The sequence below is a fragment of the Salmo trutta genome, unplaced genomic scaffold (genome assembly GCF_901001165.1).
Source record: "Salmo trutta unplaced genomic scaffold, fSalTru1.1, whole genome shotgun sequence".
In the NCBI taxonomy this organism is placed as follows: domain Eukaryota; kingdom Metazoa; phylum Chordata; class Actinopteri; order Salmoniformes; family Salmonidae; genus Salmo; species Salmo trutta.
This window is the reverse complement of record NW_021822750.1, coordinates 175,385-193,529: the sequence shown is the minus strand read 5'-3', so window position 1 is coordinate 193,529 and position 18,145 is coordinate 175,385. Positions and strand designations below refer to the sequence as shown.

At 42.9% G+C, this 18,145-nt stretch overlaps 1 protein-coding gene across 3 annotated transcripts in view; it reads left to right on the top strand.

The window, feature by feature from the left end:
• The window catches only part of LOC115184157 (E3 SUMO-protein ligase PIAS1), a 37,016-nt gene that overhangs the window by 7,651 nt on the left and 11,220 nt on the right, over positions 1 to 18,145 (top strand). For all 3 annotated transcript variants that reach the window (XM_029745157.1, XM_029745158.1, XM_029745156.1), the window contains exons 3-4: positions 1,850 to 1,897; positions 14,187 to 14,277. In XM_029745157.1, coding sequence (XP_029601017.1) covers positions 1,850 to 1,897; positions 14,187 to 14,277 — 139 coding nt within the window. The remainder of the gene's footprint in view (positions 1 to 1,849; positions 1,898 to 14,186; positions 14,278 to 18,145) is intronic.

Sequence of the window (18,145 nt, the reverse complement as noted above, 5' to 3'; positions counted from 1 at the left end):
TCCCTACCCTCTATCCTACCATGTACCCTACCAACGTACCCTCCCTACCCTCTATCCTACCATGTACCCTACCAACGTACCCTGCCTACCCTCTACCCTACCAACGTACCCTGCCTACCCTCTACCCTACCAACGTACCCTCCCTACCCTCTATCCTACCATGTACCCTATTCTACTCTCTACCCTACCATGTACCCTATACTACCATGGACCCTACCAACCTACCCTACCATGTACCCTGTATTACAATGTACCCTACCCAACGTACCCTGCCTACCCTCAACCCTATCATGTACCCTGTACTACCATGTACCCTAGCAATGTACCCAATCCTACCCTCCAGCCTACCACGTACCCTATACAACCATGTACCCTACCAACCTACACTGCCTACCCTCTACCCAACCAACGAACCCTGCCTACCCTCTACCCTACCATGTACCCTACCAACGTACCCTGTCTACCCTACCCTCTACCCTACCATGTACCCTGTACTACCATGTACCCTACCTACCCTCTACCCTACCATGTACCCTATATTACCATATACCCTACCAACATACCCTGCCTACACTCTACCCTACCATCTACCCTACCATGTACCCTGTACTACCATGTACCCTACCTACCCTCTACCCTACCATGTACCCTATATTACCATATACCCTACCAACGTACCCTGCCTACCCTCTACCCTACCATGTACCCTACCAATGTACCCTGCCTACCCTGTACTACCATATACCCTACCTACCCTCTACCCTCTACCCTACCATGTACCCTGTACTACCATGTACCCTACCTACCCTCAACCCTACCATATACCCTATACTACCATGTACCCTACCTACCCTCTACCCTACCAACGCACTCTGCCTATCCCCCTCCTACCACAATTCACCCTACCCTACCATGTACCCTGTACTACCATGTACCCAACCAACGTACCCTGCCTACCCTCTTCCCTACCAACGTACCCCCCCTGCCCTCTATCCTACCATGTACCCTATACTATTCTCTACCCTACCATGTACCCTATACTACCATGGACCCTATACTACCAACGTACCCTCCCTACCCTCTATCCTACCATGTACCCTATACTACCATGTACCTTATCAACGTACCCTACCTACCCCCTAACCTACCATGTACCCTATACTACCATGTACCCTACCTACCTTCTACCCTACAATGTACCCTATACTACCATGTACCCTACCATGTACTCTATACTACCATCACCCTACCAATGTAGCCTACCTACTGTCTACCCTACCATGTACCCTATACTACCAACGTACCCTACCAACGTACCCTACCTACCATCTACCCTACCTACCCTCTACACTACCATGTACTCCATACTGCCATGTACCCTACCAATGTACCCTACCTACCCTCTACCCTACCATGTATGCTTTAGTACCTTGTACCCTACCAAAGTACCTTTCCTACCCTCTACCCTACCAACGTACCCCATACTACCTTTTACCCTACCAACGTACCCTACCTACCCTCTACCCTACCATGTACCCTGTACTACCAACGTACCCTACCTACCCTTTACCCTACCATGTACCCTGTACTACCAACGTACCCTGCCTACCCTTTACTCTACCATGTACCCTATATTACCATGTACCCTACCAACGTACCCTACCTTACCTCTACCCTTCTATGTACCCTACCTACCCTCTACCCTACCATGTACCCTATACTACCATGTACCATATACGACCATGTACCCTATACTACCATTTACCTTATACTACCATGTACCCTACCATGTTGTATTAATACTCCAGATTCCATTGGGTAGCCTAAATGTCCGTCTTGTGTTTTTCAGGGACATCTCGGGGACCAAATGTGACTTCACAGTACAAGTTCAGTTACGGTAAGTTGATAGAGCTCATTGTTCTACTGCTAGGAGGTCCTGATCAATATACACTGCTCAAAAAAATAAAGGGAACATTTAAACAACACAATGTAACTCCAAGTCAATCACACTTCTGTGAAATCAAACTGTCCACTTAGGAAGCAACGCTGATTGACAATACATTTCACATGCTGTTGTGCAAATGCAATAGACAACAGGTTGAAATTATAGGCAATTAGCAAGACACCCCCAATAAAGGAGTGGTTCTGCAGGTGGTGACCACAGACCACTTCTCAGTTCCTATGCTTCCTGGCTGATGTTTTGGTCACTTTTGAATGCTGGCGGTGCTTTCACTCTAGTGGTAGCATGAGACGGAGTCTACAACCCACACAAGTGGCTCAGGTAGTGCAGCTCATCCAGGATGGCACATCAATGCGAGCTGTGGCAAGAAGGTTTGCTGTGTCTGTCAGCGTAGTGTCCAGAGCATGGAGGCGCTACCAGGAGACAGGCCAGTACATCAGGAGACGTGGAGGAGGCCGTAGAAGGGCAACAACCCAGCAGCAGGACCGCTACCTCCGCCTTTGTGCGAGGAGCAGGAGGAGCACTGCCAGAGCCCTGCAAAATGACCTCCAGCAGGCCACAAATGTGTATGTGTCTGCTCAAACGGTCAGAAACAGACTCCATGAGGGTGGTATGAGGGCCCAACGTCCACAGGTGGGGGAGAACACCAAGATTGGCAAATTCGCCACTGGCGCCCTGTGCTCTTCACAGATGAAAGCAGGTTCACACTGAGCACATGTGACAGATGTGACAGAGTCTGGAGACGCCGTGGAGAACGTTCTGCTGCCTGCAACATCCTCCAGCATGACCGGTTTGGCGGTGGGTCAGTCATGGTGTGGGGTGGCATTTCTTTGGGGGGCCGCACAGCCCTCCATGTGCTCGCCAGAGGTAGCCTGACTGCCATTAGGTACCGAGATGAGATCCTCAGACCCCTTGTGAGACCATATGCTGGTGCGGTTGGCCCTGGGTTCCTCCTAATGCAAGACAATGCTAGACCTCATGTGGCTGGAGTGTGTCAGCAGTTCCTGCAAGAGGAAGGCATTGATGCTATGGACTGGCCCGCCCGTTCCCCAGACCTGAATCCAATTGAGCACATCTGGGACATCATGTCTCGCTCCATCCACCAACGCCACGTTGCACCACAGACTGTCCAGGAGTTGGCGGATGCTTTAGTCCAGGTCTGGGAGGAGATCCCTCAGGAGACCATCCCCCACCTCATCAGGAGCATGCCCAGGCGTTGTAGGGAGGTCATACAGGCACGTGGAGGCCACACACACTACTGAGCCTCATTTTTACTTGTTTTAAGGACATTACATCAAAGTTGGATCAGCCTGTAGTGTGGTTTTCCACTTTAATTTTGAGTGTGACTCCAAATCCAGATCTCCATGGGTTGATAAATTGGATTTCCATTGATTATTTTTGTGATTTTGTTGTCAGCACATTCAACTATGTAAAGAAAAAAGTATTTAATAAGATTATTTATTTCATTCAGATCTAGGATGTGTTATTTTAGTGTTCCCTTTATTTTTTTGAGCAGTGTATATCCTGATCAATATATATCCTGATCAATTTATCCTCCCACTATGTAGATCCTGACCAATATATCCTCCCACTATGTTGGTCCTGATCAATATATATCCTGATCAAAATATCCTCCCACTATGTAGATCCTGATCAATATATCCTCCTACTATGTAGGTCCTGACCAATATATCCTCCCACTATGTTGGTCCTGATCAATATATATCCTGACCAATATATCCTCCCACTATGTTGGTCCTGATCAATATATATCCTGATCAATATATCCTCCCACTATGTAGGTCCTGATCAATATATATCCTGATCAATATATCCTCCCACTATGTTGGTCCTGATCAATATATATCCTGATCAATATATCCTCCCACTATGTAGGTCCTGATCAATATATATCCTGATCAATATACCCTGCTTTATACTAGACAGAGGAAATGGCTGTTACCTTGCTTTATACTAGACAGAGGAAATGGCTGTTACCTTGCTTTATACTAGACAGAGGAAATGGCTGTTACCTTGCTTTATACTAGACAGAGGAAATGGCTGTTACCTTGTTTTATACTAGACAGAGGAAATGGCTGTTACCTTGCTTTATACTAGACAGAGGAAATGGCTGTTACCTTGCTTTATACTAGACAGAGGAAATGGCTGTTACCTTGCTTTATACTCGACAGAGGAAATGGCTGTTACCTTGCTTTATACTAGACAGAGGAAATGGCTGTTACCTTGTTTTATACTAGACAGAGGAAATGGCTGTTACCTTGCTTTATACTAGACAGAGGAAATGGCTGTTACCTTGCTTTATACTAGACAGAGGAAATGGCTGTTACCATGCTTTATACTAGACAGAGGAAATGGCTGTTACCTTGCTTTATACTAGACAGAGGAAATGGCTGTTACCTTGTTTTATACTAGACAGAGGAAATGGCTGTTACCTTGCTTTATACTAGACAGAGGAAATGGCTGTTACCTTGCTTTATACTAGACAGAGGAAATGGCTGTTACCTTGCTTTATACTAGACAGAGGAAATGGCTGTTACCTTGCTTTATACTAGACAGAGGAAATGGCTGTTACCTTGCTTTATACTCGACAGAGGAAATGGCTGTTACCTTGCTTTATACTAGACAGAGGAAATGGCTGTTACCTTGCTTTATACTCGACAGAGGAAATGGCTGTTACCTTGCTTTATACTAGACAGAGGAAATGGCTGTTACCTTGCTTTATACTAGACAGAGGAAATGGCTGTTACCTTGCTTTATACTAGACAGAGGAAATGGCTGTTACCTTGCTTTATACTCGACAGAGGAATGGCTGTTACCTTGCTTTATACTAGACAGAGGAAATGGCTGTTACCTTGCTTTATACTAGACAGAGGAAATGGCTGTTACCTTGCTTTATACTAGACAGAGGAAATGGCTGTTACCTTGCTTTATACTAGACAGAGGAAATGGCTGTTACCTTGCTTTATACTAGACAGAGGAATGGCTGTTACCTTGCTTTATACTAGACAGAGGAAATGGCTGTTACCTTGCTTTATACTAGACAGAGGAAATGGCTGTTACCTTGCTTTATACTAGACAGAGGAAATGGCTGTTACCTTGCTTTATACTAGACAGAGGAAAATGGCTGTTACCTTGCTTTATACTAGACAGAGGAAATGGCTGTTACCTTGCTTTATACTAGACAGAGGAAATGGCTGTTACCTTGCTTTATACTAGACAGAGGAAATGGCTGTTACCTTGCTTTATACTAGACAGAGGAAATGGCTGTTACCTTGCTTTATACTAGACAGAGGAAATGGCTGTTACCTTGCTTTATACTAGACAGAGGAAATGGCTGTTACCTGCTTTATACTAGACAGAGGAAATGGCTGTTACCTTGCTTTATACTAGACAGAGGAAATGGCTGTTACCTTGCTTTATACTAGACAGAGGAATGGCTGTTACCTTGTTTATACTAGACAGAGGAAATGGCTGTTACCTTGCTTTATACTAGACAGAGGAAATGGCTGTTACCTTGCTTTATACTAGACAGAGGAAATGGCTGTTACCTTGCTTTATACTAGACAGAGGAAATGGCTGTTACCTTGCTTTATACTAGACAGAGGAAATGGCTGTTACCTTGTTTTATACTAGACAGAGGAAATGGCTGTTACCTTGCTTTATACTAGACAGAGGAAATGGCTGTTACCTTGCTTTATACTAGACAGAGGAAATGGCTGTTACCTTGCTTTATACTAGACAGAGGAATGGCTGTTACCTTGTTTTATACTAGACATGAGGAAATGGCTGTTACCTTGCTTTATACTAGACAGAGGAAATGGCTGTTACCTTGCTTTATACTAGGACAGAGAATGGCTGTTACCTTGCTTTATACTAGACAGAGGAAATGGCTGTTACCTTGCTTATACTAGACAAGGAATGGCTGTTACCTTGTTTTATACTAGACAGAGGAAATGGCTGTTACCTTTGCTTTATACTAGACAGAGGAAATGGCTGTTACCTTGTTTATACTAGACAGAGGAAATGGCTGTTACCTTGCTTTATACTAGACAGAGGAAATGGCTGTTACCTTGCTTTATACTAGACAGAGGAAATGGCTTTTACCTTGCTTTATACTAGACAGAGGAAATGGCTGTTTCCTTGCTTTATACTAGACAAGAAATGGCTGTTACCTTGCTTTATAATACTCGACAGAGGAAATGGCTGTTACCTTGCTTTATACTAGACAGAGGAAATGGCTGTTACCTTGCTTTATACTAGACAGAGGAAATGGCGGTTACCTTGCTTTATACTAGACAGAGGAAATGGCTGTTACCTTGTTTATACTAGACAGAGGAAATGGCTGTTACCTGCTTTATACTAGACAGAGGGAAATGGCTGTTACCTTGCTTTATACTAGACAGAGGAAATGGCTGTTACCTTGCTTTATACTAGACAGAGGAAATGGCTGTTACCTTGCTTTATACTAGACAGAGGAAATGGCTGTTACCTTGCTTTATATACTAGACAGAGGAAATGGCTGTTACCTTGCTTTATACTAGACAGAGGAATGGCTGTTACCTTGCTTATACTAAGGAAGGCTGTTACCTTGCTTTATACTAGACAGAGGAAATGGCTGTTACCTTGTGCTTTATACTAGACAGAGGAAATGGCTGTTACCTTGCTTTATACTAGACAGAGGAAATGGCTGTTACCTTGCTTTATACTAGACAGAGGAAAATGGAACTAGACAGAGGAAATTGGCTGTTACCTTGCTTTATACTGACAGAGGCAATGGCTGTTCCCTTGCTTTTATCCTCGACAGAGGAATGGCTGTTACCTTGCTTTTACTAGACCAGAGGGTAAATGGCTTGTTAACCTTGCTTTATACTCGACAGAGGAAATGGCTGTACCTGCTTTATACTAGGACAGAGGAAATGGCTGTTACCTTGCTTTAATCTAGACAGAGGAAATGGGTACCTTGCTTAATACCTTGCTTTATACTAGACAGAGGAAATGGCTGTTACCTTGCTTTATACTAGACAGAGGAAATGGCTGTTACCTTGCTTTATACTAGACAGAGGAAATGGGCTGTTACCTTGCTTATACTAGACAGAGGAAATGGCTGTTACCTTGCTTATACTAGACAGAGGAAATGGCTGTTACCTTGCTTTATACTAGACAGAGGAAATGGCTGTTACCTTGTTTTATACTAGACAGAGGGAAATGGCTGTTACCTTGTGCTTTATACTAGACAGAGGAAATGGCTGTTACCTTGCTTTATACTAGACAGATGAATGGCTGTTACCTTGCTTTATACTAGACAGAGGAAATGGCTGTTACCTTGCTTTATACTAGACAGAGGAAATGGCTGTTACCTTGCTTTATACTAGACAGAGGAAATGGCTGTTACCTTGCTTTATACTAGACAGAGGAAATGGCTGTTACCTTGTTTTATACTAGACAGAGGAAATGGCTGTTACCTTGCTTTATACTCGACAGAGGAATGGCTGTTACCTTGCTTATACTAGACAGAGGAAATGGCTGTTACCTTGCTTTATACTAGACAGAGGAAATGGCTGTACCTTGCTTTATACTAGACAGAGGAATGGCTGTTACCTTGCTTTTACTAGACAGAGGAAATGGCTGTTACCTTGCTTTCTACTAGACAGAGGAAATGCTGTTACCTTGTTTTATACTCGACAGAGGAAATGGCTTTACCTTGCTTTATACTCGACAGAGGAAATGGCTGTTACCATGCTTTATACTAGACAGAGGAAATGGCTGTTACCTTGTTTTATACTAGACAGAGGAAATGGCTGTTACCTTGCTTTATACTAGACAGAGGAATGGCTGTTACAATGGCTGTTACCATGCTTTATACTAGACAGAGGAATGGCTGTTACCTTGCTTTATACTAGACAGAGGAAATGGCTGTTACCTTGCTTTATACTAGACAGAGGAAATGGCTGTTACCTGGAAACATAACCCTGACATCTGTCTTAGGGGGGGGGGTTAGGGGGTGGAAACATAACCCTGACATCTGTCTTAGGGGGGGTTAGGGGGTGGTAACATAACCCTGACATCTGTCTTAGGGGGTGGAAACATAACCCTGACATCTGTCTTAGGGGGGGGGGGGTTAGGGGGTGGTAACATAACCCTGACATCTGTCTTAGGGAGGGGTTAGGGAGTGGAAACATAACCCTGACATCTGTCTTAGGGGGGGGTTAGGGGGTGGAAACATAACCCTGACATCTGTCTTAGGGGGGGTTAGGGGGTGGAAACATAACCCTGACATCTGTCTTAGGGGGGGGGTTAGGGGGTGGAAACATAACCTTGACATCTGTCTTAGGGGGGGGGTTAGGGGGTGGAAACATAACCCTGACATCTGTCTTAGGGGGGGGGTTAGGGGGTGGAAACATAACCCTGACATCTGTCTTAGGGGGGGGGGGGGTTAGGGGGTGGTAACATAACCCTGACATCTGTCTTAGGGAGGGGTTAGGGGGTGGTAACATAACCCTGACATCTGTCTTAGGGAGGGGTTAGGGGGTGGTAACATAACCCTGACATCTGTCTTAGGGAGGGGTTAGGGGGTGGTAACATAAACCCTGACATCTGTCTTAGGGAGGGGTTAGGGGGTGGTAACATAACCCTGACATCTGTCTTAGGGGGGGGTTAGGGGGGGGGTAACATAACCCTGACATCTGTCTTAGGGAGGGGTTAGGGGGTGGTAACATAACCCTGACATCTGTCTTAGGGGGGGTTAGGGGGTGGTAACATAACCCTGACATCTGTCTTAGGGGGGGGTTAGGGGGTGGTAACATAACCCTGACATCTGTCTTAGGGAGGGGTTAGGGGGTGGTAACATAACCCTGACATCTGTCTTAGGGGGGGTTAGGGGGTGGTAACATAACCCTGACATCTGTCTTAGGGGGGGGGTTAGGGGGTGGTAACATAACCCTGACATCTGTCTTAGGGAGGGGTTAGGGGGTGGTAACATAACCCTGACATCTGTCTTAGGGGGGGGTTAGGGGGTGGTAACATAACCCTGACATCTGTTAGTATCTATGTACTAGCACCAACACCACTCTGTTAGTATCTATATACTAACACCAACACCACTCTGTTAGTATCTATGTACTAGCACCAACACCACTCTGTTAGTATCTATAGACTAGCACCAACAACACGGTGTAAGTATCTATGTACTAGCACCAACAACACTCTGTTAGTATCTATGTACTAGCACCAACACCACTCTGTTAGTATCTATGTACTAGCACCAACACTACTCTGTTAGTATCTATATACTAACACCAACACCACTCTGTTAGTATCTATGTACTAGCACCAACACCACTCTGTTAGTATCTATGTACTAGCACCAACACCACTCTGTTAGTATCTATGTACTAGCACCAACACTACTCTGTTAGTATCTATATACTAACACCAACACCACTCTGTTAGTATCTATGTACTAGCACCAACATCACTCTGTTAGTATCTATATACTAACACCAACACCACTCTGTTAGTATCTATGTACTAGCACCAACACCACTCTGTTAGTATCTATGTACTAGCACCAACATCACTCTGTTAGTATCTATATACTAACACCAACACCACTCTGTTAGTATCTATGTACTAGCACCAACACCACTCTGTTAGTATCTATATACTAACACCAACACCACTCTGTTAGTATCTATGTACTAGCACCAACACCACTCTGTTAGTATCTATATACTAACACCAACACCACTCTGTTAGTATCTATGTACTAGCACCAACACCACTCTGTAAGTATCTATATACATGCACCAACACCACTCTGTTAGTATCTATGTACTAGCACCAACACCACTCTGTTAGTATCTATGTACTAGCACCAACACCACTCTGTTAGTATCTATGTACTAGCACCAACACCACTCTGTTAGTATCTATATACTAACACCAACACCACTCTGTTAGTATCTATGTACTAGCACCAACACCACTCTGTTAGTATCTATATACTAACACCAACACCACTCTGTTAGTATCTATGTACTAGCACCAACACCACTCTGTAAGTATCTATATACATGCACCAACACCACTCTGTTAGTATCTATGTACTAGCACCAACACCACTCTGTTAGTATCTATGTACTAGCACCAACACCACTCTGTTAGTATCTATGTACTAGCACCAACACTACTCTGTTAGTATCTATATACTAACACCAACACCACTCTGTTAGTATCTATGTACTAGCACCAACACCACTCTGTTAGTATCTATATACTAACACCAACACCACTCTGTTAGTATCTATATACTAACACCAACACCACTCTGTTAGTATCTATATACTAACACCAACACCACTCTGTTAGTATCTATATACTAACACCAACACCACTCTGTTAGTATCTATGTACTAGCACCAACACCACTCTGTTAGTATCTATGTACTAGCACCAACACCACTCTGTTAGTATCTATATACTAACACCAACACCACTCTGTTAGTATCTATGTACTAGCACCAACACCACTCTGTTAGTATCTATATACTAACACCAACACCACTCTGTTAGTATCTATATACTAACACCAACACCACTCTGTTAGTATCTATATACTAACACCAACACCACTCTGTTAGTATCTATATACTAGCACCAACACCACTCTGTTAGTATCTATGTACTAGCACCAACACTACTCTGTTAGTATCTATATACTAACACCAACACCACTCTGTTAGTATCTATGTACTAGCACCAACACCACTCTGTTAGTATCTATATACTAACACCAACACTATGTTAGTATCTATGTACTAGCACCAACACCACTCTGTTAGTATCTATGTACTAGCACCAACACTACTCTGTTAGTATCTATATACTAGCACCAACACCACTCTGTTAGTATCTATGTACTAGCACCAACACCACTCTGTTAGTATCTATATACTAACACCAACACCACTCTGTTAGTATCTATGTACTAGCACCAACACCACTCTGTTAGTATCTATGTACTAGCACCAACACCACTCTGTTAGTATCTATATACTAGCACCAACACCACTCTGTTAGTATCTATGTACTAGAATCAACACCACTCTGTTAGTATCTATATACTAGCACCAACACCACTCTGTTAGTATCTATGTACTAGCACCAACACCACTCTGTTAGTATCGATGTACTAGCACCAACACCACTCTGTAAGTATCTATATACATGCACCAACACCACTCTGTTAGTATCTATATACTAGCACCAACACCACTCTGTTAGTATCTATGTACTAGCACCAACACCACTCTGTATCTATGTACTAGCACCAACACCACTCTGTTAGTATCTATGTACTAGCACCAACACCACTATGTTAGTATCTATATACTAGCACCAACACCAATCTTTTAGTATCTATGTACTAGCACCAACACCACTCTGTTAGTATCTATGTACTAGAATCAACACCACTCTGTTAGTATCTATATACTAGCACCAACACCACTCTGTTAGTATCTATGTACTAGCACCAACACCACTCTGTTAGTATCTATATACTAACACCAACACCACTCTGTTAGTATCTATGTACTAGAATCAACACCACTCTGTTAGTATCTATATACTAGCACCAACACCACTCTGTTAGTATCTATGTACTAGCACCAACACCACTCTGTTAGTATCTATATACTAACACCAACACCACTCTGTTAGTATCTATGTACTAGCACCAACACCACTCTGTTAGTATCTATGTACTAGCACCAACACCACTCTGTTAGTATCTATATACTAACACCAACACCACTCTGTTAGTATCTATGTACTAGCACCAACACCACTCTGTTAGTATCTATATACTAACACCAACACCACTCTGTTAGTATCTATGTACTAGCACCAACACCACTCTGTTAGTATCTATATACTAACACCAACACCACTCTGTTAGTATCTATGTACTAGCACCAACACCACTCTGTTAGTATCTATATACTAACACCAACACCACTCTGTTAGTATCTATGTACTAACACCAACACCACTCTGTTAGTATCTATATACTAGCACCAACACCACTCTGTTAGTATCTATGTACTAGCACCAACACTACTCTGTTAGTATCTATATACTAACACCAACACCACTCTGTTAGTATCTATGTACTATCACCAACACAACTCTGTTAGTATCTATGTACTAGCACCAAAACCACTCTGTTAGTATCTATGTACTAGCACCAACACCACTCTGTTAGTATCTATATACTAACACCAACACCACTCTGTTAGTATCTATGTACTAGCACCAACACCACTCTGTTAGTATCTATGTACTATCACCAACACAACTCTGTTAGTATCTATATACTAGCACCAACACCACTCTGTTAGTATCTATATACTAGCACCAACACCACTCTGTTAGTATCTATGTACTAGCACCAACACCACTCTGTTAGTATCTATGTACTAGCACCAACACCACTCTGTTAGTATCTATGTACTAGCACCAACACTACTCTGTTAGTATCTATATACTAACACCAACACCACTCTGTTAGTATCTATGTACTAGCACCAACACCACTCTGTTAGTATCTATATACTAACACCAACACCACTCTGTTAGTATCTATGTACTAGCACCAACACCACTCTGTTAGTATCTATATACTAGCACCAACACCACTCTGTTAGTATCTATGTACTAGCACCAACACCACTCTGTTAGTATCTATGTACTAGCACCAACACTACTCTGTTAGTATCTATGTACTAGCACCAACACCACTCTGTTAGTATCTATGTACTAGCACCAACACTACTCTGTTAGTATCTATATACTAACACCAACACTACTCTGTTAGTATCTATATACTAACACCAACACCACTCTGTTAGTATCTATGTACTAGAACCAACACCACTCTGTTAGTATCTATATACTAACACCAACACCACTCTGTTAGTATCTATGTACTAGCACCAACACCACTCTGTTAGTATCTATGTACTAGCACCAACACCACTCTGTTAGTATCTATATACTAACACCAACACCACTCTGTTAGTATCTATATACTAACACCAACACCACTCTGTTAGTATCTATATACTAGCACCAACACCACTCTGTTAGTATCTATGTACTAGCACCAACACCACTCTGTTAGTATCTATATACTAACACCAACACCACTCTGTTAGTATCTATGTACTAGCACCAACACCACTCTGTTAGTATCTATATACTAACACCAACACCACTCTGTTAGTATCTATGTCAGGGGTGTCAAACTCAAATACCCAGTGGGCCAAAATGTAAAACCTGAACAAAGTCGCGGGCCAACATTGAACAAATGAACCTTTTAATATGGACCCAAACAAGTTTTGCTTTAACATTGAATATGGAACAAGCATCACTTATTACCATACAATATATAATTTAATAGTGGAGACATGCAAAATCGAATTTCAAATGAAAAAACACATCAATGGCATTCATTTATTAAATAAATTAAATTTAAATAAAATCGTATGCCTCTTTTCTATTTGCAGCCTTCTGATTTAAATTCCAAAATAAACTTTTTCCACTGGCTAATAATTTTACAAATAAAATGATAATAAATTAATCAACCATTCAAGCCCATGCCTTGTAGCAAGAAAAAGTGCACAAAGAAAACGTTAATTATTGCACACTGATCTAATCTGATGTGCCCATTTTCGCCATTTTTGGGAAGGGATAGCGCGCTGACTGTTGTAGCGTCTATGTTGCTATGACTACTGTCACAGAGGAGAGGGCATTGTTTTGGGTCCTGTCCTGATTGGCGCGCGAAAACAACAGCAGAGCATTATGGGATTCGTAGTATTAGCGGTGAATGCGCTGTATAATACCGGCGGGCCAGCTCTAGTAGTAATTTGGTATTGTCTCGCGGGCCAAATATAATTACCGGGCCAGAGTTTGACACCCATGGGTTAGGGGGTGGAAACATAACCCTGACATCTGTCTTAGGGAGGGGTTAGGGGGTGGGCAATGCTGGTTGCAATTGAGATCAGCTGTACAGGTGAATTTAGCACGTATTGATGCTTTACCGAGAGATCAGCTGGCCATAATCTAATGGCCAGTCTTCATTGCAATCTGCCCATTATGGTTGACATGGTCCTGTCTGTCTGTCTGTCTGTCTGTCTGTCTGCAGGTTTTGTCTCTCTGAGACGAGTTGTCCTCAGGAAGACCACTTTCCGCCCAATCTGTGTGTGAAGGTGAACGGGAAGCCATGCAACCTCCCGGTAAGAAACACAACTCCACACACTGTACAGTATTCCTAGTTACACACTGTACAGTACTCCTGGTTACACACTGTACAGTACTCCTAGTTACACACTATACAGTACTCCTAGTTACACACTGTACAGTACTCCTAGTTACACACTGTACAGTACTCCTGGTTACACACTGTACAGTACTCCTAGTTACACACTGTACAGTACTCCTGGTTACACACTGTACAGTACTCCTGGTTACACACTGTACAGTACTCCTAGTTACACACTGTACAGTACTCCTAGTTACACACTGTACAGTACTCCTAGTTACACACTGTACAGTACTCCTGGTTACACACTGTACAGTACTCCTGGTTACACACTGTACAGTACTCCTGGTTACACACTGTACAGTACTCCTAGTTACACACTGTACAGTACTCCTGGTTACACACTGTACAGTACTCCTGGTTACACACTGTACAGTACTCCTAGTTACACACTGTACAGTACTCCTAGTTACACACTGTACAGTACTCCTAGTTACACACTGTACAGTACTCCTGGTTACACACTGTACAGTATTCCTAGTTACACACTGTTCAGTACTGCCAGTTACACACTGTACAGTATTCCTAGTTACACACTGTTCAGTACTGCCGGTTACACACTGTACAGTACTCCTAGTTACACACTGTACAGTACTCCTGGTTACACACTGTACAGTACTCCTAGTTACACACTGTACAGTACTTTTAGTTACACACTGTACAGTTCTCCTGGTTACACACTGTACAGTACTCCTAGTTACACACTATACAGTACTCCTGGTTACACACTGTACAGTACTCCTGGTTACACACTGTACAGTACTCCTGGTTACACACTGTACAGTACTCCTGGTTACTCCTGGTTACACACTGTACAGTTCTCCTGGTTACACACTGTACAGTACTCCTAGTTACACACTGTACAGTACTCCTAGTTACACACTGTACAGTACTCCTGGTTACACACTGTACAGTACTCCTGGTTACACACTGTACAGTATTCCTAGTTACACACTGTACAGTACTCCTAGTTACACACTGTACAGTACTCCTAGTTACACACTGTACAGCACTCCTAGTTACACACTGTACAGTATTCCTGGTTACACACTGTACAGTACTCCTGGTTACACACTGTACAGTACTCCTAGTTACACACTGTACAGTACTCCTAGTTACACACTGTACAGTTCTACTAGTTACACACTGTACAGTACTCCTAGTTACACACTGTACAGTACTCCTGGTTACACACTGTACAGTACTCCTAGTTACACACTGTACAGTACTCCTAGTTACACACTGTACAGTACTCCTAGTTACACACTGTACAGTACTCCTAGTTACACACTGTACAGTACTCCTAGTTACACACTGTACAGTACTCCTAGTTACACACTGTACAGTACTCCTGGTTACACACTGTACAGTACTCCTGGTTACACACTGTACAGTTCTACTAGTTACACACTGTACAGTACTCCTAGTTACACACTGTACAGTACTCCTGGTTACACACTGTACAGTACTCCTAGTTACACACTGTACAGTACTCCTAGTTACACACTGTACAGTACTCCTAGTTACACACTGTACAGTACTCCTAGTTACACACTGTACAGTACTCCTGGTTACACACTGTACAGTACTCCTAGTTACACACTGTACAGTACTCCTGGTTACACACTGTACAGTACTCCTAGTTACACACTGTACAGTACTCCTAGTTACACACTGTACAGTACTCCTAGTTACACACTGTACAGTACTCCTAGTTACACACTGTACAGTACTCCTAGTTACACACTGTACAGTACTCCTAGTTACACACTGTACAGTACTCCTAGTTACACACTGTACAGTACTCCTAGTTACACACTGTACAGTACTCCTAGTTACACACTGTACAGTTCTCCTGGTTACACACTGTACAGTTCTCCTGGTTACACACTGTACAGTACTCCTGGTTACACACTGTACAGTACTCCTGGTTACACACTGTACAGTACTCCTAGTTACACACTGTACAGTTCTCCTGGTTACACACTGTACAGTACTCATAGTTACACACTGTACAGTACTCCTGGTTACACACTGTACAGTACTCCTAGTTACACACTGTACAGTACTCCTAGTTACACACTGTACAGTACTCCTAGTTACACACTGTACAGTATTCCTGGTTACACACTGTACAGTACTCCTGGTTACACACTGTACAGTACTCCTAGTTACACACTGTACAGTACTCCTAGTTACACACTGTACAGTACTCCTGGTTACACACTGTACAGTACTCCTGGTTACACACTGTACAGTACTCCTGGTTACACACTGTACAGTACTCCTGGTTACACACTGTACAGTACTCCTAGTTACACACTGTACAGTATTCCTGGTTACACACTGTACAGTACTCCTGGTTACACACTGTACAGTTCTCCTGGTTACACACTGTACAGTACTCATAGTTACACACTGTACAGTACTCCTGGTTACACACTGTACAGTACTCCTGGTTACACACTGTACAGTACTCCTAGTTACACACTGTACAGTTCTCCTGGTTACACACTGTACAGTACTCATAGTTACACACTGTACAGTACTCCTGGTTACACACTGTACAGTACTCCTAGTTACACACTGTACAGTACTCCTAGTTACACACTGTACAGTACTCCTAGTTACACACTGTACAGTACTCCTGGTTACACACTGTACAGTACTCCTGGTTACACACTGTACAGTACTCCTAGTTACACACTGTACAGTACTCCTGGTTACACACTGTACAGTACTCCTAGTTACACACTGTACAGTACTCCTAGTTACACACTGTACAGTACTCCTAGTTACACACTGTACAGTACTCCTAGTTACACACTGTACAGTACTCTTAGTTACACACTGTACAGTATTCCTAGTTACACACTGTACAGTACTCCTAGTTACACACTGTACAGTACTCCTAGTTACACACTGTACAGTATTCCTAGTTACACACTGTACAGTACTCCTAGTTACACACTGTACAGTACTCCTAGTTACACACTGTACAGTACTCCTGGTTACACACTGTACAGTACTCCTGGTTACACACTGTACAGTACTCCTAGTTACACACTGTACAGTACTCCTGGTTACACACTGTACAGTACTCCTAGTTACACACTGTACAGTACTCCTGGTTACACACTGTACAGTACTCCTAGTTACACACTGTACAGTACTCCTGGTTACACACTGTACAGTACTCCTAGTTACACACTGTACAGTACTCCTGGTTACACACTGTACAGTACTCCTAGTTACACACTACACTGTACTGTACAGTACTCCTAGTTACACACTGTACAGTACTCCTGGTTACACACTGTACAGTACTCCTAGTTACACACTGTACAGTACTCCTGGTTACACACTGTACAGTTCTACTAGTTACACACTGTACAGTACTCCTAGTTACACACTGTACAGTACTCCTAGTTACACACTGTACAGTACTCCTAGTTACACACTATACAGTACTCCTGGTTACACACTGTACAGTACTCCTGGTTACACACTGTACAGTACTCCTGGTTACACACTGTACAGTACTCCTGGTTACACACTGTACAGTACTCCTGGTTACACACTGTACAGTATTCCTGGTTACACACTGTACAGTACTCCTGGTTACACACTGTACAGTACTCCTGGTTACACACTGTACAGTACTCCTAGTTACACACTGTACAGTACTCCTAGTTACACACTGTACAGTACTCCTAGTTACACACTGTACAGTACTCCTGGTTACACACTGTACAGTATTCCTGGTTACACACTGTACAGTA